General features: G+C 44.5%; 1 protein-coding gene across 6 annotated transcripts; it reads left to right on the top strand.

The window, feature by feature from the left end:
- The first annotated feature begins 8591 nt into the window (after nt 1–8591).
- On the top strand, nt 8592–16973 carry IFT27 (intraflagellar transport 27). 6 transcript variants are annotated; one of them, XM_080971827.1, is made up of 7 exons: nt 8596–9282; nt 13216–13295; nt 14021–14080; nt 14766–14825; nt 16003–16120; nt 16412–16521; nt 16715–16973. In XM_080971827.1, the coding sequence occupies exons 1-7, from the start codon at nt 9138–9140 to the stop codon at nt 16811–16813; spliced, it is 672 nt and encodes a 223-aa protein (XP_080827953.1). In that variant the 5' UTR covers nt 8596–9137; the 3' UTR covers nt 16814–16973. The 6 variants fall into 6 exon arrangements, with proteins under 6 accessions (XP_080827954.1, XP_080827953.1, XP_080827957.1 ...); XM_080971829.1 differs by having other exon boundaries at nt 8601–9213; XM_080971830.1 differs by lacking the exon at nt 8596–9282 and adding an exon at nt 9304–9651.
- Nucleotides 16974–22337: the final 5364 nt, after the last annotated feature.

Below are 22337 nucleotides of genomic sequence, written 5' to 3'. Positions count from 1 at the left end.
GCAGCAATAAAAATAAAATTTATTTCACCTAGAAATCAGAGAGAATCTAACTCAGCCTTCCTAACACACACTAGTGTTCTAAGTACAGGAACGTTTTTAGCATGGAGGAATATAAAAACCATATGAATCCTCAGTTTTAACACCGCAGTAAAAACAAAGCCATAGATAATTATTCTCAACCGTTATTGTGTAATGCTACCAAGTTACTGTGGCAGTATAATGCAGTTTGTCTGGATACCCATTTGGTTTCTGCTCCACTGCAGAAATTTCTCCTACAGCTGAGAGGTACATGTCAAACAATATATGTGAACTTTCCCCCTGTAAAGTAACCCAGAATTTGGTTGGGTAGTGTCACTCCATAGCCGCTAAGGTATGTTACCAATGATCTACCTCCTTACAGCTGCCCTAAGTCACAGAGCATGAATCAGAGGTGAAGGAAAAGAAAGATTTTGTGTCATTGTTATCCAAACCTTTCTGCTTTGCTGACTTTTACACTTGGTTGCTCTCTCTAACATTCCCCATTTACCACAGTCTTGAATGCTCAGAGTTCATGTTGGATGGCTTGCTTATTAGGGGAGAGTATACCGGGCAGGAATGTGACCAGAATTTACATAGGGTTTCCATTCTTTAGGCCCATGCCTATTTTCCTTTTCTTTCTTTGATTTGCTATCCTTTTTCTTCTTGAACTTTGTTCCATTTCCCTCCTTTATTCGGTCCTCTGCTCACACTTCTTCTATCAAAGTCCCATGTGTACCTCCTTAGGGTGGGTCAACTCTCACTTTGGTTTTAAAGTCTGCTGTTTAGAACACATCTACGTTGACACTGTAACTATTTTATTTTCTGTCTCTTGTTAGACCTGTTTCCCACAGTGTCTGACCATCTCAACATTTTGTAAAAAACAAAAACCTGTTAACCTCTACAGATAGAAAGCTAAAGTATAGTGTGAATTGAATCTTAAGAAAATGAATACAAGAGGGAACTGAACCCACACCTTCTACATCCCAAGTGAATGTCATAATCAGCCTTCTTTACACTTCTGCCAAGAGCTCCCTGCTTTCTTATATGAAAGCTATTCTCCTGACTCCCTCAGGTAGTCACAAGGAACTACTGGGTTTTTGAAGGTTTCTCTAGCACAGTAGTTCCTAAGAAGCATACTGGTCCTGATATTAGGGATGAAAATTTTACAGGGGTCCCTTTTATTCACTTTAGCTGTTTTGATGTTTTGACTGATTTTACTACCTGTATTTTATAGAGGTTATTTTCTGCTCCTTTTACATATGTTGTTTTTAGGTTAGCACTGCAAGTTTAAGTGAAGCTATGTCCCTGTTCAAATAGAAAGAATCTGGGCTGATAAACAATGGAACCTGGTTTCATGTTTAGGACTTGCTCTCCTCTTCTGATCGCAAACTTTTAACTGATTTTAATATTGTATTTTAAGATTGTTGTGACCCCTGGGACTTTGGTGAAAGGGGGGTTAAGAAAACTAACAAATAATAATTATTATGGAGGGAGCCTTAAACCATGGCTGTCAGACCAGAGCTGCTGTGTCTGAATTGGGCTTATATGTCTGAAGGCGAGGTTTTATAAATAAATACAAAGAACTAAATGTTAAGATTGCTGGGTCATAATACAGATGGTAGTATCTAACTTTAATCATACTTAAGAGTTGATAAGTATGATCTATTAGAATGAATGAGCACAGCTAACTTAGGTACATTCATTTCAGTGGATCTATTCTGAGTAAAACACAGTTGGATACAACCCAGAGTTGTCATACACATACACACACACACACACACACACACCTTTAACAGTGCATAAGAAGAAAAATGCAGTCATGACAGTTCCTTCATCTACCTTCTCCCAATCCTACAATAGCAAGCAAGATTTCAGTTTTGCACCACAGCAGAGGGTAGAAGAGTGGACAAAGGAACCAAGTGAAAGAATAGGGAGCTCTGGCAAACTGCATAATTTCCCACATCTCAGCAGTTTAAACAGGGCTGCATGTTTTAATTAGGGAATTACTAAGACTGCAATCTTATATACCAAGGATGGGGAACTTCAGGCCCAGGGACCAAGTGTAGCTCTCCATGCCCCCTCCCCAGACCAAGCCTCTCACCAACCTACTTTGTTCCTGGCTAGATTGTTTTTATCTGCATTGATGGATATGCGTTGAAATCTTTCCAATGTTGTTACATTAATTGCTACACCATTTTTATCTCTGACTCCCACCATTATCAGCAAGCAACTCCCATAAAATAACCATAAGGGAATGTAGTCCTCAGGCTGAAAAGCTTCCCAGCCCTAATACATATTCAGTTAGCAGGGAATCTCATTAAACTCAATCAGATTTACTCCTAAGTAAACATGCACAGGACTCCATTGTAAGGCTGCAATTCTGTGAATACTTATGTGTGCATAAGCCTCACTGTGCAGACTTCTGAATATACAGATAGGATCAGGCTGAAACAGCTTTATAGGTAAAGGGTAAAGGGACCCCTGACCATTAGGTCCAGTCGTGACCGACTCTGGGGTTGCGGCGCTCATCTCGCTTTATTGGCCGAGAGTGTTGGGTTTGGAACTTAACAGGTTAAGAAGTTCCCATGATGCCTCAGCATTCTGACGTCAGCTTTCGAAGCTGGGAGGAGTCTGGGAGGAGTTTCGTTTACTCTGTTCCCCTCTGGTCTCTGAGGGAAGAGGTCGCAGTTTAGTCATGGCTGCGGTGAGCCCAGGAGTTTCCTGGGGAATGTCGGAATAAAGAACTGTAAATAGACAAACCGGGCTCTGTGTGTTTGTCGGAAGCTAAGTGAAGCTACGTGACAGTTTTCGCTGCTGTGTTCAACTCTGCTGAGGCGTGACTGGAGAGCTACTGGAGACGGAGCTGAGTGGCGCAGCTCGGAGGAAGCGCGCCGGGCATAAAGAGCTAATTGTGGACCGTAAATCAATTAGCGGGGTCACGCCAATAAATCAATTCCACAGGTTATGGGCCCTTAATCACCGATCGTAAAAGTGTCACAGGAACGCTTTGAGGTTGCGGTTCAGAGCAACGCAACTGCCGGAATGCGTTTGAAGTCTGCGGTCTGAAGCAGAGACGCTGGCAGGAGTTTTTGCCTGGTGTTAAGAGGCAAAGGAGAGCTGCGGAGCTGAGAGCAGCTGAAAAATCGTTTCCCCACGGATGGGTGCCGGAGGAGCTTGTAATCTGTGAGTACAGCTTGGGGCCCCTTGGGAGAACGGAAGACTATGGCAGGCGGCCAGGTCTTGGAGGACATTGCGATTGAACAGCTCACTCTAAGAAGTTGGGCAAGGGCGTAAAGTCAGCAAGGGCTGCCTGGGATGTGCTGTGAAGCTTCAGCAGGAGGCCAGAGCCCTGAAGAAGTATTGAGAAAAGTCTAGAGATGGCTGCAGCCCCTGTTCCTGATGTTTTAGCCTCAAGGAGTGCTAGTGAGCAGATCGGGGGGGCGAAGGATTCCAAAGGCAAGTGTAAAGGCTTGTCCACTGTGCGTGCTGGAGTGGAATGTCAACAAAGCAGGTTCCCAGAAAGCCGCAGTGGGAGCCAGGCCAGAGGGGGCGGAGCTGGCAAGGAGTGCTTTTCCGGAAGAAGGAGAAGGAGGCCGGCTGGGAGGAGCCCCGGGCAGTGTTTTTCCACTGGAGTTCGTCGTTGCTGCCCATGGAGAGCGGAGACAGCTGGGCAGGAAGGTCCCAAGGTCAACCAGCTGAGTTCCCATGGGAATCAGTCTCGGAGAGGAGGCCAGCGTGGGAACGCAAGGGAAAGACGTGGTTCAGACGCTGGGGAGGGTTGTTTTCTTATCACTGCTTCTATGGCAACTGTGAAGAACAACTCCAGCCAGGACACGGTGACACGCTGGGTGTTGAATACTGCTGTTGGTCAGCACCTGCTAAGCGAGCCTGCTGGCGAAATGCGGAACTGCAGGGCTGTTTCAACAGGACACAACTGTGATGTTAGCAGACGGAATGAGAAAGTCGGTTTCTGATGTGGCTAACATGTTTTTTTCTCCTTTACAGGAGGAGCTAGAGGTCTACGTTGGGGGGAAACAAGTGGCCAACGTGAAAAGGGGGCAGAACAATCTCTTTGTTCTGGAGTCACCTCTGGAGGGTGGTGGGAATGCTGGAAAAGCACAGGCGCAGTGTGCTAAGGTTCCCAGTCATGTGCAAAAGCTGCACAGGTGCACAAAAGGGTACAAACTCCGGAAATGTGGGAGGTCCCTAGGGTGCACGGCATGCAAGGGTGCACAGGTACATGGTTTTCCCGGGTTTGGGAGGGTAGCCAAAGAGCCCTTTGAGCTCTTTGAGGCAGGTGGTCCAAAGGTTCAGGAAATGATCTTCTGTGGATATGATCCTGCAACCAATGGGTGGAAGTTTGCATACCCAGAGGGTGATCAAACCAAGCTGCTGGTCAGTAAGCAGGCTGAGTTCTGTGAACAGGATGGGTGTTCAAGACTCAGGGATAGTCCTGTTTTTCTCTCAGAATGTCTGTCTGATTCTGAGGAGGAAAGGGAGCCAGAGGCTGATCCCGGTGATAGGGACCAGGTCCAAGATCAGGGTTCAGAACCCGGTGATGGGGACCAGGTCCAAGATCAGGGTTCAGGGCAGGTCTGGGCATCTCCAAAGGTTGTGAAAGGAGTGTCCAGGTGTGAGGCTTCATCACCGGTTAGCGTAATGGAGAAAGCTCACAAACAGGGTGTCAAGTCAGAGGGGGAAGGATCTGACGGAGAAGACACAACTGCTGGCCCAAATGGGTCAGTAGGGTATCAGGTCACAAGTGCGTGGAAAAGTGTCGCACAGTGTGATTCTGGGAGTGTTGAAGGGGTTCAACAGGTGCCTGGGAAAGATGCCGGGAAGGGGCACAAGGCAAAGGGAAAGGTGTTGAACTCAAAAGGTCTTGTCAGAATGGTTCGGCAAGAGGGGGTGTTGGGTTTGGAACTTAACAGGTTAAGAAGTTCCCATGATGCCTCAGCATTCTGACGTCAGCTTTCGAAGCTGGGAGGAGTCTGGGAGGAGTTTCGTTTACTCTGTTCCCCTCTGGTCTCTGAGGGAAGAGGTCGCAGTTTAGTCATGGCTGCGGTGAGCCCAGGAGTTTCCTGGGGAATGTCGGAATAAAGAACTGTAAATAGACAAACCGGGCTCTGTGTGTTTGTCGGAAGCTAAGTGAAGCTACGTGACAGTTTTCGCTGCTGTGTTCAACTCTGCTGAGGCGTGACTGGAGAGCTACTGGAGACGGAGCTGAGTGGCGCAGCTCGGAGGAAGCGCGCCGGGCATAAAGAGCTAATTGTGGACCGTAAATCAATTAGCGGGGTCACGCCAATAAATCAATTCCACAGAGAGAGCCGGCGTACAGCTTCCGGGTCATGTGGCCAGCATGACTAAGCCGCTTCTGGCGAACCAGAGCAGCACACGGAAACGCCGTTTACCTTCCCGCCAGAGCAGTACCTATTTATCTACTTGCACTTCGATGTGCTTTCAAACTGCTAGGTTGGCAGGAGCAGGGACTGAGCAACGGGAGCTCACCCCGTCGCGGGGATTCGAACCGCCGACCTTCTGATCGGCAAGTCCTAGGCTCTGTGGTTTAACCCACAGCGCCACCCGCACCCCTGCACAGCTTTATAGGGCAGGTTTATTCCCTGGCGGTGGGGAGATACTTATTTCTCCTGAACCGTGATTTCTCCCTGCAAATGTGCACCTCAATAAATTTCCACACTCGTTAGACTCACTTCTGGTTTCAGAGTCCAAGTGATGGGGAAATCCTTTAAATATAATCATTAAGGGTGTATGCAGAAGACAATCTGCAGGGAACAGAAGAAAATCTTCCTCCAACTACCACTTCCCCTCCCTACAAATGCCTGTCAGCCATTACGTTTCCTTGGTAGCATTTAGTTCCACCTAATTTTAGTTGATAATCAGTGGGGCTGGATTTTAATCACCGAGGACAATTTTTAATTGGTAAGACAGCAAGTGAAAGTTTTGTTTGTTTGTTTGTTTGTTTGTTTGTTTGAATATAGTGGCCATCTGCACCTCCACAGGGCAGGAATTCCAGTCAATGCACCACTACAGAGGAGGCTCTATCCTAATGGGTGCTTCCACACTGTCCCTTCATGTTGTTTTCTATGATCCAATTCCTATCTACCTGTTTTGCCCGCATCCTGTCCAGAACCACTGTGTTTAAAAGCCCATTTATACTAATCAGTTGTAATTTGACTTTTTTTATCAGTATTGTCATTAGAAAAAGTCTGTTTTAAATAAGCATTTACTCCCCTTCATTCCTTTCAATATGCCCTCTTGAATGGAAAGAAATACTGTAGCCACTGCATTAAAAGAAAAGTGAAGGTTCTCAAGCCTGCCTTCAACCCCTACGCTCTAGCCAATGCTTCCTTTGTGGGGAACAAGGGATATTCTTGCTGATGTTTACTGGTATTACCTCCTGTATAGTACTTCACATTTAGATGTATGTCAATGGATTCACATTGGCTTTTGGTGGCCAGGGACAGAACAAGATTAAAGCTCTAATCCAATCCATTTACTTGGGAGTGACTGCCACTGAATGAAATGGGACTCACCATTGAGTAGACATGCACAAGACTGCAATTATGCTTTAATTGGAAGATTGTGTGATTAATATATTGTTACTCCACCCGAGCTCAACCTAATAATAATAATAATGATAATAATGATAATAATAATAATAATAATAATAATAATAATAATATTTATTTATATCCCGCCCTCCCCAGCCGAAGCCAGGCTCAGGGCGGCTAACAACAATAAAATAGTAAAGGTAAAGGTAAAGGTACCCCTGCCCGTACGGGCCAGTCGTGTCCGACACTAGGGTTGTGCGCTCATCTCACTTAAAAGGCCGGGAGCCAGCGTTGTCTGGAGACACTTCCGGGTCACGTGGCCAGCGTGACGAAGCTGCTCTGGCGAGCCAGCACCAGCGCAGCACACGGAGACGCTGTTTACCTTCCCGCTATAAAGCGGTACCTATTTATCTACTTGCACTTAAGGGTGCTTTCGAACTGCTAGGTGGGCAGGAGCTGGGACCGAAAGACGGGAGCTCACCCCGCCGCGGGGATTCGAACCGCCGACCATGCGATCGGCAAGTCCTAGGCGCTGAGGTTTTACCCACAGCGCCACCCGCGTCCCCTCAATAAAATAGTACAGGATTCTAAAAACATTTCATTATAAAAATTAATTAAAATCAAGTTGTTGGCAACCATTAAGCTAAAATTCTGTGGAGATTGCCAAAGGAGGGAGTCAGGCTGCGCCCTGACCAAAAGCCTGGTGGAACAGCTCTGTCTTACAGGCCCTGCGGAAAGATGGCAAGTCCCGCAGGGCCCTAGTCTCTTGTGACAGAGCGTTCCACCAGATTGGGGCCGCAGCCGAAAAAGCCCTGGCTCTAGTTGAGGCCAGCCTAACCTCTCTGAGGCCTGGGACCTTCAGGATGTTTTTATTTGAAGACCGTAAGTTCGTCTGTGGGACATACCAGGAGAGGTGGTCCCATAGGTACGAGGGTCCTAGGCCATATAGGGCTTTAAAGGTTAAAACCAGCACCTTAAACCTGATCCTGTACTCCACTGGGAGCCAGTGCAGCTGGTATAGCACTGGGTGAATGTGATCTCGCAGCGAAGACCCCGTAAGGAGTCTCGCCGCGGCATTCTGCACCCGCTGGAGTTTCTGTGTCAGTCTCAAAGGCAGCCCCATGTAGAGCGAGTTACAATAATCCAGTCTGGAGGTGACCGTCGCGTGGATCACAGTGGCTAGGTCAGGGCGAGAGAGGTAAGGAGCCAACTGCTTAGCTTGGCGGAAATGAAAAAATGCCGCCTTTGTTATAGCTGTAATCTGTGCCTCCATGGAGAGGGAGGTATCAAAGATTACACCCAAACTCTTAACGGACGGTGCTGGCACTAATTGCACCCCCGCAAGAGATGGGAGTTGCCCCCTCAATCCCATATTGTCCCGTCCCAGCCAGAGGACCTCTGTCTTCGAAGGATTTAACTTCAACCGGCTCCCAAACACCTCACCTTGCCACCTAGGTAAGCCAGCCCTGGGCACTATATTGGGAACACCCGGGCTAGCCATTATCACCTCAACAGTAATATTGTGAAGATATAAACCAGTGGGGCCTATGCCACCGTAAAAGAAAGGCGGCATTGACACACAATGAACTCCAAAAAGCGAATGGCCTTTCCAGCTCTGGAGCAATGTCAGCTGTTGCGATTAACTGCAATACTGGCTGGCGCCTGCTCTCCGCCCTTCCCTACCATTTCTTCCCCGTTTTCGGGGTCAAGGGGTGGGGAAGCAGCAGCTACTCTCCCCTCTCTCTGCTCCCCATCCCGCCTTCCTTTTGCCTCAAGGAAGGGTGGGTTCCCTCGTTGCCTTTGCTCGGGAATTCGCGAGGAGAGGCCCCTCTCCTATGGTTGAGCAACAGTAGACGCCACTCATCCCCGAGCTGGGGACGTTGAAGTCAACGATGAAGAAGGAAGGGCCGCCGGAGGAGGGTCAAAAAGCGCGCGACGCCGGTGACCGTTGGACACGGTTCGAACCCCCAGCAGCGCGCGCAGCCCTTCCCCGCTCTCTCCCAAAGGAGGGGCAACGTGTGGGGGTGGGGAAGAGACAGGGCCAGCGTCGGTCTGCGCAGACGCGGAAAACTCAGTTAACCTTGCGTGGAGCCTCCATAAACACAGAAAGTACATAGGAGCCACATAGCGGCGTGGGAAGGCCCACTGTCGATGGGCGGGTGGGGGTGTTTAGGGATTGACTTGGGAAGTGAACCCGCGTCTTTCCTCGCAGAATCCTAATGGAAAGTAGTCACCGAATCGGGATTATCGGAAGACAGTTTAACCGTAGTCATTTCCGGCGTCCCTAGAGAATTGACAACGAAAAGAGCATGATTCCGTCCCAGTGGTACAGGCCGCCCGGGCTCAACCAATCATAAAATAGGCTCGTTTGGCGGGTCATAAATCACCGGGTAGAAGAAGACGGTCCACGCACGCAAAATTGTTGCTTTGAATGACTTCATCGCTTCCTCAGGCAGGGGCGTCATCGCGGTTGGCGGCCCTGGACGACTTCAAATGATTGAGCACAAACTGAGCCAATAGGCGCCTAGAGTTCCTTTTGATCGGCACATGCTGAGAACTAATGAGCCGAGGGCATCGACGAAAAGGGCGGAAAGGACGTGCGAGGGAACAGCCAAACGGAAATGTAGGCGGGCGCAACGCGAAACCAATCGCTTCTTCCGAGAACGGGGAGCGTCGGCCAATAGGATTGCAGGTGGGGGTGGGCGGGGGAAGCGCGGACGTTCTCGTGTCCTGTTGCTAGGAGAGGGCTGGAGTCGCTTTTTTCCGCAAGAGGCGGAAGAGCGTGGTTTAGGTTGGAAGCTGGGTTTGCGGGGACCCGGTAGCCCCGGCTTTGCGCCGCTGTCTCCGCGGATCTCAGGGCGGCTCTCCCTCCCGACCCGCTAGGCCCAACCTCAGGGGTCCCTTTCCCCGCCTGCCTTAATTCCAGCCCCTCGATGCCTACACAACCCTCCCCTCCATAAGCGCCGGCCGCTTCCTCTCCCCTTTCCCCACAAAATCCTCTCCTGTGGTGAAGGGGCAGCGCAGGCCATGGTGAAGCTGGCTGCCAAGTGCATCGTGGCAGGTGAGTTGCGAAACTGGCCGCCTCGGCAGCATCGCTACAAGTCGCACCTCGTGCACAGGGACCTGAGAGTCCCTCCCGGGCCAAGGCATGTCCTCGTCTCAGAGCATTGCTGCCTCTGCACAAGCGCCCGCAATCTAAGGATGCGGTTAAGGTGTTCGGTTGCTTTTATAGCAACGCAGCCTAACAGGAAACCATTGCTTTTAAATCATTCCTGCCCCGCTCTAGAAATCTCTTGAGAATCCCTTCCTTCCTAGATCGACATGGTTAGGATTGGGTTTTATTTACATGTATAGTAAAAAGTATATGCCTTGGGTTAATTTTGTGCCCTGTAGAAAGGGAAGCACAGGAGCACACCAGGTAGGAGGACTTGCTCTTCAAAAAGCGAAAACACACAAAGAGGGAAAAAGCTCGGCACACCTGCTATCTAATTATTCTACTGCTCTGGGACCAGTTTGACCCTCCAATGTCAAACATAAGCTCTCTAGGGCATTGCTGATTTCTATCAGTCACATCTAATTTTGGTTTTGTGATGTGAATGTTTTGTCTCTCGTGTTGCAAACTTTCTTGCATCGGTTGGTGGCATATAAATCAATCAATAAATGATTCTAGTTGTTGAAAATGACAATTAGTCTGCAACAGGTCCTCCTTTTAAGGGGGCAAAGGCTTTCTTTGCAAACCTGTAAAAGAAAACAATGGTGAAAGGAAGAGATTGTTCCAGTTCCATGTTAAGTAGCAGGCATGTCCACCTTTCAAGAGACTGAGATCTACTCCCACTATAAAATAACTGGCAGTGAGTTACATACCCCCCATGATCTACCAGTAGATCAAGATCTACCTGTTGGACGTGCCTGTTATATAGAAATGGACTGTAACTGGCAGTTTGAACTTACCTTGATTTGCCAGAAAGCATATTGACGGTTGGTTGGTTGGTTGGTTGGTTGTTTAAAAAATCTGCAGATCAGGAGGCACTGTAGGCTTTAGGATCAGCTTTTAGACATGCAAGTTTCCCAAATAGAACAGAAAATGCCAAGATTATTGAAAGATGATGTGGTTTTATCGCATGCTTAGCATTATGGGATGTTTCTTTAGAATCTTAGAAGGGTCGTGACCCTAGAATCAGATTACTCTTTTGCAGGGGATGAGGGCAGACTCTGAAGGGGGAGGCCATGCAGGGCTAATCCCCCAAAAGCTCTTCGAAGCAGGGCTGGTGTGTCCCGCTTGAGGCGAAATGAGAAGTGCCACTCCACCAGTGTAGAAGGGCCAGCATCAGCAAGATTCACAAGATCCCTTTGTGCTCTGTGAGATGTTGCGAGATTTCAGTGAGATCTCGCTGGAAATGGGAACCAACACCAGCACTGCTTCTCCACTGGTGGTGGAGGCGGCAGAACAGGCAGGGTGCCCGTGAGGGTACCAACTCAGGGACTTACTCTGCTTCATCCTGCCTCATAGGTGGGCAGTCAATTGGTGCCAGTGCCCTTCTTGCCTAAGGATGTATCACTGCTGTCTTCAGTCTAGAGGACTCCATTGCAGAGGCCCCCATGAGGTGGGTGAGGCCAGAGCAGAAGACTAATGGAGCAGGCTGGGGCCTTTAACTGATAAGGCAACTACCACCAAGGGCAGGACCAGTAATAGGTATGCTGCCGCTATATAGAGCTCAAGCTCAATTTGATAATTGCTGAAGCTACATCAGCACTCTGCTCTGGGCCTCACAATGATATATTCCATATTTTTACTTTAAAAGCAAACCTTACACCACCATTGATAAATGCAAAATACTCAATTTGCCTAAACAAATTTTATTTTCTAATTGCCTTACAAGGTGGCCTAGTCAACCAGAAGCGTATAAATTTGACTGTGTTGTCTCGTGCATAATGGACACATTTTTTCTGCTATGTCCATTGGGTGCTCCTGTCTTACCTGGCATCTATGCAAGAGTATGAAGTTTGAGTGGAGTAAACACACACAGACCAGCCGCCCTGAAAAGCACAATTTCCTTCAATTAGTCTTGGAAATAGTTGCTCAATTTGAGCCTAAATACTGAATTTTTCATGCATGTTGCTCCTGCGTATGCATGTCTAGCAGAACAATTGCATCCTGTGTGAACAGAGAGAAACTGTTGTGAAATCTGAGCGTTTCGTGCATCTCATGCAGAAGAATTAACATGTTTTTCCTGTTCAATTCTGATGCCTAAAATGTTGATACTGAATCCTGACAATATTGTTATGATCGGAATTAAATATTTTTCCATACTGGAAAGTACCGTATGTTGCACCTTTAGGCAATGTTTCCACAATGCCATTTGTTGTGTTCTGTACGGTAGATCTCCTAACTTCACTCTTGTTCGCATTATGAACATAAGACTGGACAAGGTTATGATTAGCATTCATTGATAATAAGAATGTTGTGGCAAACTCAAAGAAGCAAAATAATATTTATATAGTAGCAAGTAAAATATATAAGTAGCCCAAAAGTGCTGTCCTGATAGATGGTGAAGAAAAAAGGTAGAAAGTCAGTTTCTGTAGTGTCCCATGCTATGGTCGGTAGTACCACAGCAGATCTTTGGAGTTTGTGTACTTGCAAAAAATTGAGAACAGGTGTCATACAGCCTGAGGGCCATGCTAAATGCAGTTCTGGAGAATCTTGAGCTGCCACAGAACTGGCAGGTAATTATTTTGCTCCTTGCTACAGTCCACACAAAAAAGAAAAAACAGCTTTTGAAATGTGTGCTTTTCATTTCAAGGTGTGATGGGGGCATCCCTTGAAATGTAAATTGCAGCTTTGAAGAAACAATTTACGGTATGTGGGCACTGTGGTAGGAAGAAAAACTTTTCCTCCCCACCTTTGTGGTCCAGAGACTCCTCAGCCTTCCCTCAGCCACTGTTTACACTAAAAACATGCATTGCTTTTAATTACATTTACACAATGAATGTCATGTCTAGCTTGGACCTGTTCCTTTGCCCAGATAAAGGTAAAGGGACCCCTGACCATTAGGTCCAGTCGCGGACGACTCTGGGATTTTGGTGCTCATCTCGCTTTACTGGCTGAGGGAGCCAGCATACAGCTTCTGGGTCATGTGACCAGCATGACTAAGTCGCTTCTGGCGAACCAGAGCAGCTCACAGAAACACCGTTTACCTTCCTGCCAGAGTGGTACCTATTTATCTACTTGCACTTTGACGTGCTTTTGAACTGCTAGGTTGGCAGGAGCAGGGACCGAGCAACGGGAGCTCACCCTGTCGCGGGGATTCGAACTGCCGACCTTCTGATCGGCAAGCCCTAGGCTCTGTGGTTTAACCCACAGTGCCACCTCCATCCTTTGCCCAGATAGGTATACGGTATTTAAATCCTTTGGTTTCAGCATGCATATAAAATGTATAATATTGAACTGCTCATTGTTTACATCAGTATTATTTATTTATTTAGCATCCCCCCCCCCTTTTGTTTATTTATTGAAATTATATACCACTCTATACCCGCAGGTCCATTATATTTCTTAGAATATAATTGGAGGAAGGAAGTAACTTAGCCAAATTAGAATAAAAGTATTTTTCTATTTGTTGTGCAGGTGACCCAGCAGTGGGGAAAAGTGCCTTGGTCCAGATGTTCTGCAATGATGGGGCTCATTTTCAGAAAAATTATACATTGGTGAGCTTTTGGATGGAATGACAAGCACCGGGGAGGAGAGACATCGGTGTTATCTTCACAGATCTGAATGTTAATCATAGTGCTAAGTATCTTGGTTACATTTAAAACATCCCATCAGAAAAGTGGCAAGGATATATTTACCTAGGACCAGTTTGTACACTTACACAACCAATTATGATCAAATGCAGGAGGAGCAAAAGTGCATCCCATTCCATTTCCCACTACAGTATATGTCTAAGGAAATGTGGAACAGGCACCCCATACAGAGACCTGTATATGTGGAAACCCAATTTGAGGGGGAAGACTTGTACAAATCAGGTCTCTGCACTTGTAAGTCTTCATGTTGAAACATACTTTTTTGTATTTACCTTAGGTGAGCAGAAAAAGAAGGATGTACTATTTCTCTTATGAAGATTGTTGCCTGAAAAGGGGTTTGAAAAATACCCTAAAGAATCTATAGCCAGAGCTAGTCCTGCAGCAAAAATAAACTTTCTATAACTGTGAGCAACTGCCTTCATTTCAGCCTGGTTTTGTTTTTCCAGGCTAGTCCCAAACATCCATTTTTCAGATTCTGAGTGTTTCTATGACATATAAATTAGTTTGTTATATTGTGATGATGATTTGAAAAGCCTGAAGGATTCTGTTGGCCCTAGGCAAGCATAGTATGAAAATACACTTGCTTCCTCTGAATCTTTATGACATGTTTACCTTATTTTGATTGACAGACAACAGGAGTAGAATTGCTGGTGAAGACGGTACTCATTCCAGAGACAAATGATAGTGTGGTGAGCCCAGCTATGATTTAAACAGATAGGCCTATCTAGAATTCTATCTAAAATAGGCCTATCTAAAATGCCTATCTAGAATTCTCATTTTTTTCAATGACTTTGTTTAACTTACTCCGATTCTGTTAGTTAATTTATACAAACGTAGGAAAACTTATTTGTATAGCATTAATGTTGACAATGCAACGTCTTGGACTCTCTAATTTGTTCCAATAACTTCATACCCATTGGGACTCCTACCTCTTTGGGATAAAATCATGTAACTATGTTGGTATATGAGTTGCCATTTTGTCTATGCAATAAGTTGATACTAGGAATAGAAGCAGAAATCAATGTTTTATAGGAAAGGAAAGAACAAGCTTTCTGGACCATCTCAGCTGCTTTGACTCTCCCTCATCCCTCAGAGCTCTTTGCTGCCACCATTTGGTGAGTTAGTCATGGGCTGCTTGGTGAGATAGGGCAGTGAAATACTTGCAAGCTGGACTACCCTGGGCTATGGTGTGTTTTCTTCTGTATTTAAAAATATAATAGTTAATTCATTTCTATAGCTCTGTGGGTTACATGTATTATTATTAATTATTAAGATTGTGATCATTGCTGTGCCTGAAGTGAGGTAGCATTTAAAAACTGTTTACTTAGTAGGGAAGGTTTCATGGCTACACATTGTTTTTGCTTTTGCTTTCAGGAACTCTTCCTCTTTGACTCAGCAGGGAAAGAAATATTTTCTGAAATGCTAGAGAAACTGGCAAGTAGAATCTAAGAGTTTTCATTCAACAGATAAGCTCTGAAGCACCCCTGGCCTCCACATCCCAATTAAAGCTTGCATAAGAACTGGGAGTAATCATTCCTTCCTCTCTTCCTTTTTCCTAACAACTGGATGGATCGTCACGGCGGGGGGGGGGGGGCAATTTTCCCCATGTATAAAAGTTATTGGGAGGGGAAGAGAGCGGTTCAGTCTCCTAAACAAAAGTGGGCAGAAGTTTAAATACAATTGAGCAGTGCAGCACAGTTTCAGGTGTACCAACTAATGCCTTCTGGTTATTTGAATTCTTTCAGATAATTAACACAGGCCTTTGTCAGATCCAGCAAAACACTTAAACAAGAATGCATATTTTGGGATCGTTTCACAGAAAATAGTTATGCCTTAATTTGGCTTTGCACTCCTGCTTTGTAAATTGAAAGCCCATGGATCTTATTGTGCAGAGAGCATATTTGCATAGAGTAGGAATAGCCTGGTGCCCCCAGAGGTTGTTGGACATCAACTCCCATCATTCCTGACTATTGCCTGTGCTGGCTGGGACTGATCAGGGTTGGAGTCCAGAAGCACCTGGAGAGCACAGTGTTGGCTATCCCTGACAAGGAAGACCTTTTTATGTTTCCCTAATAGATCTTCAACTTCAACTTGCTTTGTTCTTACGTGTTTGGTAGCTTTCCTAGTTTTTAAAACACTGGGGCAGTTACGCTGATTCACGAAGTGGGCATTGGCATGGTACCTTGCTGAATATGCCAGAGAAAAGTATAAACTGTAATCTCTTTCTTTGTCTTTCCCAATAGCTATGTTATATCTTCATTTGGGATGGTTTTTAGACTTCATTATGAGTTTATACTATGGTCTTTTCATGGAATATGATCAGCTACTGCTGCATCACAACACACACCCCAGTTTTCCATCCTTGAAAGTGCTTTTTTGAGGCTTTGGATAAGAATTTGGCTGAATTACAGCAATGTACCTTTCCTTTTGAATGCCAGTGATATTTCCATAGATGACGGAATCCTTGTCTATCAGACTTTCTTTTCTAGCTCTGGTTTTCTGATGCTCCTTATATACCAAAATTATTTTTTTATGAAGTCTCCAGGGCTGTAATGACTATTGACAACATCTGTTTCAACAGAACTGACAGTGTTTTCCTCTTGTTGCACAGTGGGAACAGCCCAATGCCCTGTGTATTGTATATGATGTTACCAATGAACAGTCTTTCAGTAACTCTGCCAAATGGCTTGAGAAGCTAAGGACCCAAGCCTCTGGAATACACATTCCAGGTAGGAGACTGAACATTTTTGCATATATACTTTGTGCCTGTAACTCCTGCACATGAGTTCTGACAGACATCAGCATCTCAGTTGCAAGCTGTTAGAATGCCTTTCTTTTATTCAGTCAGTATCTGAAACAAATATGGGAAATACATATGCCATGTGACTCCCTTGTGGTGTTTCTTTCCATTATCTTGTCAAACAACACATTTTCCTGTCTCTTTTACCTGTTAACTTGCTAGATTTTATAGTGCCATTGTTAAAAATTCAATGCTTCTTTTCTTCCTTTTTTTTGTGTAGGTGTGCTAGTGGGCAATAAGACCGATTTGATCGATAGGCGAGTTGTGGAACAAAAACAAGCTAAAGACTGGGCAGAAACCAATGGCCTAGAATACTGCGAGATGTCAGTAGTGAGTGTCTATATAATCGGATGTAGAGAAATAATTGCTTCCATTTTCAGATAGAGGAGGCACTGGATTATGTTGTTTTCTTTCTGTAATTTAGCTTGTTTCCAGCAATTGTTGTTTCCTGCAATTGTTGTTTCTTGAAGTAATTAAACGAGTTTTTCCTCTGTCTTTACATATTTATTTTCTATGTTTACAGAAAGAGATGGAAAACTATGAAGCCCCTTTTCACATCATGGCAAATGCTTTTCACCGACTCTACAAAGAGAGGGTGGAAACCTTTCATTCATTGGTATGAGGCACCTCTGAGTGTGATAACGCTTAGCTTGTTTCATTTCTTTGTGCCTGGAACTAATCAAATGTTTAGCAATCCTGTAAGGGTGGAAGTTAGACTTTTATTTTCTTATTATCATATGTTTTCCTGTAATTCTAAGCCAAAATAAACCTATTGAAAGAGACTTTGACTATTATTTCACCTGGCTATTACTTATCCAGTGACTTAGAATTTGGCATGCGTGGCTTTGCCTGATTGCAGTTTAAATATTGCGAAAGCGAGTATAATGTGGGTCAAAGCATTCCCAAATGATTGAGGGTTGTTTAAACTCACAATATTAGACATTCAGCTGGAGTGTAGATTGCAGATCAGGAAGGATTCCGTAAGAGCCACCAGAATGTCAACATAGTTAATGAGAAGAGTCAAAGAAGCTAGTAGATGCAAAAAGATTTCCTTCAAAATATGGAGGTCTTGTCCAAATGAGAACAAAAAGTAACGCAAGCTTGGGGAAACAAAGTGCAAGCAGGCAGTAAGGAAGAGCACATTGCTAAAAACATGAAGCTCAAAACCAATAAGTTATTCCAGTACATTAGCAGCAGGAGACTATATGGGGAGGCAGTTAGACCCTTGGATGACAAAAGGGTCAAAGGAGAATAAGGACATTTCAGAGAAGTTGAATGAATTATTTGCATCTGTCGTCATAGCAGAAGTTATGGGGCAGATCCCAGTGCCTGGACTCACTTTTGCAAGAAGGGAGTCTGAGGAACTGAGGCAGATAGCGGTGACATGAGATGAAGTTCTTTCTAGGCCTAATAGACTAAATAAAATAAAATTGACAAGTTGCTGGGTCTAGATGGCACCCACCTGAGAGTTCTCATAGAACACAAATGTGAAATTGCTGGTTTTCTAACAAAAATATGTAACTAGCTTTGATTGGAAAGTAGTCAATGTTACACTGATATATAAAAATGGATCCAGGGAGGTTCCTGGAAATTATAGGTCGGTTAGCTTAACATCTATCCTTGGAAAACTGGTGGAAAGCACTGTTAAGGATAAAGTAACCAAGGAAATAGATCAGCATGGTTTCTGCAAGATCAAGTACTGTCCCAGAAACCCATTGGAGCTATCTGAAAGTGTCAACAAGCATATAAATAGAGGTGATGTGGTTGACATAATGTACTTGGATTTTCAAAAAGCTTTCGACAAAGTACTGCACAAAAGACTCCTGAGTAAGCTTAGCAGTCATAGAATCATAGAGTTGGAAGAGATCACAAGGGCCATCGAGTCCAACCCCCTGCCAAGCAGGATACACCATCAGAGCACTCCTGACATATGGTTGTCAAGCCTCTGCTTAAAGACCTCCAAAGAAGGAGACTCCCACCACACTGAAAGGAAAGGTCCTCCTGTGGTGTAGGAACGGATTAAGTAGCAGGAAGCAGAGATGGTCAGTTCTCTGAATGGAAAGCTGTAGGAAGTGGAGTTCCCCAAAGGATTGCTTTTGATACCTGTGTTTTTTTAACTTGTCCATAAACTATCTTAGAGTTGAAGGTGAACAGTGGTGGCCAAGTTTGCTGATGATACTAAATTGATCAGGGTCATTAAAACAAAAAGGTTGTGAAGACTTCCAAAAGGACCTCTCAAAACTGAGTGAATATGCAGTAGAATGCCTGTTGCTGAGAATCGCAGGTGAGCCATGTGCTGTTGCGTTCAGGTTCTGCTTGTGGGGTTCCTACAGATGTCTGGTTGGCCACTGTGAGGATAGGATGCTGAACCAGACGTGCCATTGGCCTGATCCAGCAGAGCTCTTAGGTTCTTAAGCCCATGGGGTAGTTTTCACAGCTTGGAGCTCTTCAGCGTTACTACCAAGACCAATATCTGTTTGTGACTTCACAATGTTTATTTTGATTATTTAATTGATGGTTTTGATTTGGCTCATTCTCTCTGGCTGTTTGTAGTTCTCTTAACTGCTAAGGGCTTTTCTTCTCCCTCTTTTACCACTTGAGAATGCACTGCCCTCTGTTGGTGCCCAGACCATTTAAGAAAGGGTATGTCAGCCGGGGGTTAGAACACAATTGCCTTCTAAGTCTTTGCCTAGCATATTGAAACTTGCTTTTGCTTAACAGTTTTCTTCCCATTTTACTAGTGCTTGTCACATTGTACATTTGTAACTGATGGGCTTCTGACATTTCCACTGTGGTATATAAAGAATTAATCTTGTGGGAGTGATATAGAATACACTTGCTACTTTTAAATTGAGAGATTATACTGGAAAGACTTGTCATAACGTATTTATCTGTTCTGATTTTTTTTTTAATTCTTCCTTATCCCAAGGGCTCAGGGCAGGTCGTAACATGCTGCAGATAAATAAAGTCTAAAAATATCATGTTACAAAACCCATACAACTCAAAGCATATTAATATGGCCCAATGTACGCAGAGTTGTAGCACACTTACCAAAAACCAATCCAGATACAAAAGACTTGTGACTTTCCATACGCCATCTACAAGTGCCAACGATACAGAAAAGCATCATTCAAGCAATCTCATTAGCTGCAAATACCTTTGACTACAGATATGAGGGGCAGATTACCATTTTTGCACATGGGGTTCTTGCAAAGATGCTTTCTTTTTAGTAAAGCTAATAGCAGAGAGTTTCTGAAAAACAGTCTCGTTGGTGAAGGCAAAGAAACTGCTGATTGAACTCTTAATGTACATTAACACAAATAATAATAATAATAATTCCTGGAAAAATTGTGTGGAACTTGCCCTTTAAAGCAGAAGGATGGGAGATGGACAAGGTGTGAAGGTGGTGCTGTGCTTGAGCAAATCTGGATTATGCCAAAAAGGCAGCAATTAAAGGCAGAATTAGTAGGGCTGCTGCTAGAATCCTCTAATAAATCCACATTCAGGAGCTGTCTTAAGGTGGGGGATGGGGACCGGGCATCTGATGTGGGTGCTGACAAGCAAAAGTGCTGCATATCCTTTCCTTATGCAACTCTTGCTTGCTTTTAGGCACTCGCACGTACATACACAGGGAGAGAGGTGCTCTGCTTTGGTAGCAAATAATGGCTGTCTTCACAAATGGACAAAGCATCTGAAGTAGCAAATTGCTTCCCTGTCATTTCTGAGGTTCTCTTTGAACTGTTAGCATTATATGCTGATAAGGCTTAAACATCTGCATTGTCTACCCGCTGATGTTAAGTTATTTTCTTCATGCTTTATCAATGTATCCCTACCAATTATTTTTCCTAAATGGGTGGTTGCCAATTCTGCTTGCATTTTTATCATCCCCCCCCCCCCCGCTCCTTCCAGACTTGCTACACATCCGCAACACTTTATACACTAAAGAGTTAAATCTTCTGAGAGTGATGTGGTTGGACAGATATAATCACAGAAGTTCACAGGCTTCTGCACCTCCTTGATTATGGGGCAGTTCCTTTGTTTGTCATCTTGGTCTGTCGTTTCTCGTGTCCCAAAATAGCAATATGTGGGTGGCTGGGGAACTGCTCAGTTGCAGATTCTCGTTGCCCAGACCTTTCCAGTAATCCATAGGATCAAGGAGTTCTAGAGCTTGAAGGCACCCCAAGAGGCATCTAATCCAGGCTTAGGCAAACTCGCCCTCCAGATGTTTTGGGACTACAACTCCCATCATCCCTGACCACTGGTCCTGTTAGCTAGGGATGATGGGAGTTGTAGTCCCAAAACATCTGGAGGGCCGAGTTTGCCTGTGCCTGATCTAACCCAACCTCTTGCAATTTCAAGAATCAAAGCTACAGAAACCCTGACAGATGGCCATCCAATCTCTGTTTAAAAATCTCCAGTGAAGGAGACTCCACCACCTTCCAAAGTAGTCTGTATAACTGTTGAACAGCTTTGGGGAATGATAGAGCCCTGACTTTCTCCAAGAAGCTCCAGGTCTGTGGGGATAAAATGGCAGGAAGAATCATGTATTCCACCTTGAGCTCCTTTGAGGTTAGATAGATAGATACATAGATATACACCTAATCAATACATAAGGTTTCATCCCTGCCTTCTGGTGGAGTGTTGGCAACCTAGCCAACACTTTGTTGAAGTTGCTGCAATTTTACTTCCACAGGCTCTCTTAATTCTTGTTCTGATTTGGGAGATTTCTCTCTTCCCCACTCCCCACAGGAGGAATTTAGTTCATTCTTCTGTCATAGCCTCACATATCTCCTCCCCTGGAGATGTTTTCTTCCCTTCTCCAAAGAGAAGCCTGGGATTTCTTTTCTTTCACTCTGATCTTTGAAAACAAATAATAATCTGGCAGTGCTTATAGGGTGAATATGACAGGCCCAGTGTGTCAAGCCTGGGTTGGGGTCAGTTTTCATGAATTCCCCTCAAGCCATATATGTGTGAATGGGAATGGCATGGAGGTTGCAATAAGATTGCTGAGTAAGTACTGGGAAATTATCTTTCTCTAGCTCTCTCCAGGAAGCGAGCACTATAAACGAAATTGATTATTGGAACACAAAGTCATGCATAATCATACATAATTCTTAAAATCCCAGCATTCGTTTATCTGCCCTAGCCTCAAAACATTAAAGGCCCAGTTCCCCAAAATCTGGGGCATTTATTTTCTGCTGCCAAAAGTAAATGGAAAATAGTGTTGTTCTGATAGTGTGGTGTTCCACTCCACCTGCATTGAATTCAAAGTGTTATCCAGATACAGAAGAATGCAGTTTGATATTGATGTATATCGTTCTGAATGTGTGATGTACTTTATAATTTTAAGCTTGCCCTTAAAACTACCCTGTAGGTCACTCTTATTCTCATTGTACAGTGACATCTAGTGTGATTGAGGGGGCATTCGAACCCAGATCACGTGAGATTAAGTTTGGTGCTCTCCACTGAACCATTAAGATTTGCACGAAGGCCATAACTGAGGTTACTCAAGTTGCTAATACTGCAGTATTACAATCTACCTCATTGTTTGTTTGTGTGTGTGTGTGTGTGTGTGTGTGTGTATATACCGCCCTATACCTGTAGATCTTGGTGGTTCACAACATAAAATCACAATATAATGAACACAAAATACATAATAAAAATAAGAACAGAACAAAACCAATAATTCCCCCAAGTTCATGTTGGGCAATGGAGTCATGAGCCACACATGACTGGGTTACACCACATACTAACCACAATTCGAACTGTTTTGGGTGGCTCATATGAGCAGGATTTAAACAAGATTCCAGTTCAGGGATTAAGCTTTTTTTAAATAAAGAATAATTATTTGTATCCCAGCTGAGGCCGAGCTCAGAGCAGCAAACATCATAAAAAAACAAAAAACATAACTTTAAGCAACCTACATCATAAAAGTAACATTCAACAATCATTAGGATAGTATAAAATAATATCAACAATAAAAAAGTTAAACAGAAGTCCACTCAACAGTTAGAATAAACAAATTCTAAACTATAATAAAACAATGGCAATCCACAGTACATAAAATAATACAATACAAATTGAGAAGCAGAGACTAGAGGGTGGAGCAAGGCAGGTGGAAGGAGGCCCTGCCTGACGAAGTCTCT

Source organism: Podarcis pityusensis (assembly GCF_964106645.2).
Source record: "Podarcis pityusensis genome assembly, chromosome: 10".
NCBI classification, from domain to species: Eukaryota; Metazoa; Chordata; class Lepidosauria; order Squamata; family Lacertidae; genus Podarcis; species Podarcis pityusensis.
The sequence above is the reverse complement of the archived record's forward strand: the minus strand, read 5'-3'. Positions and strand labels throughout refer to the sequence as shown.

Coding starts and splice junctions, on each gene's coding strand:
- IFT27 (XM_080971827.1), top strand. CDS start 9,138: ATGCTGAGAACTAATGAGCCGAGGGCATCGACGAAAAGGGCGGAAAGG. Junction 14,826..16,002: donor CTGAAATGCTAGAGAAACTG/GCAAGTAGAATC, acceptor CTTGTTGCACAG/TGGGAACAGCCCAATGCCCT. Junction 16,121..16,411: donor CTCTGGAATACACATTCCAG/GTAGGAGACTGA, acceptor TTTTTTGTGTAG/GTGTGCTAGTGGGCAATAAG.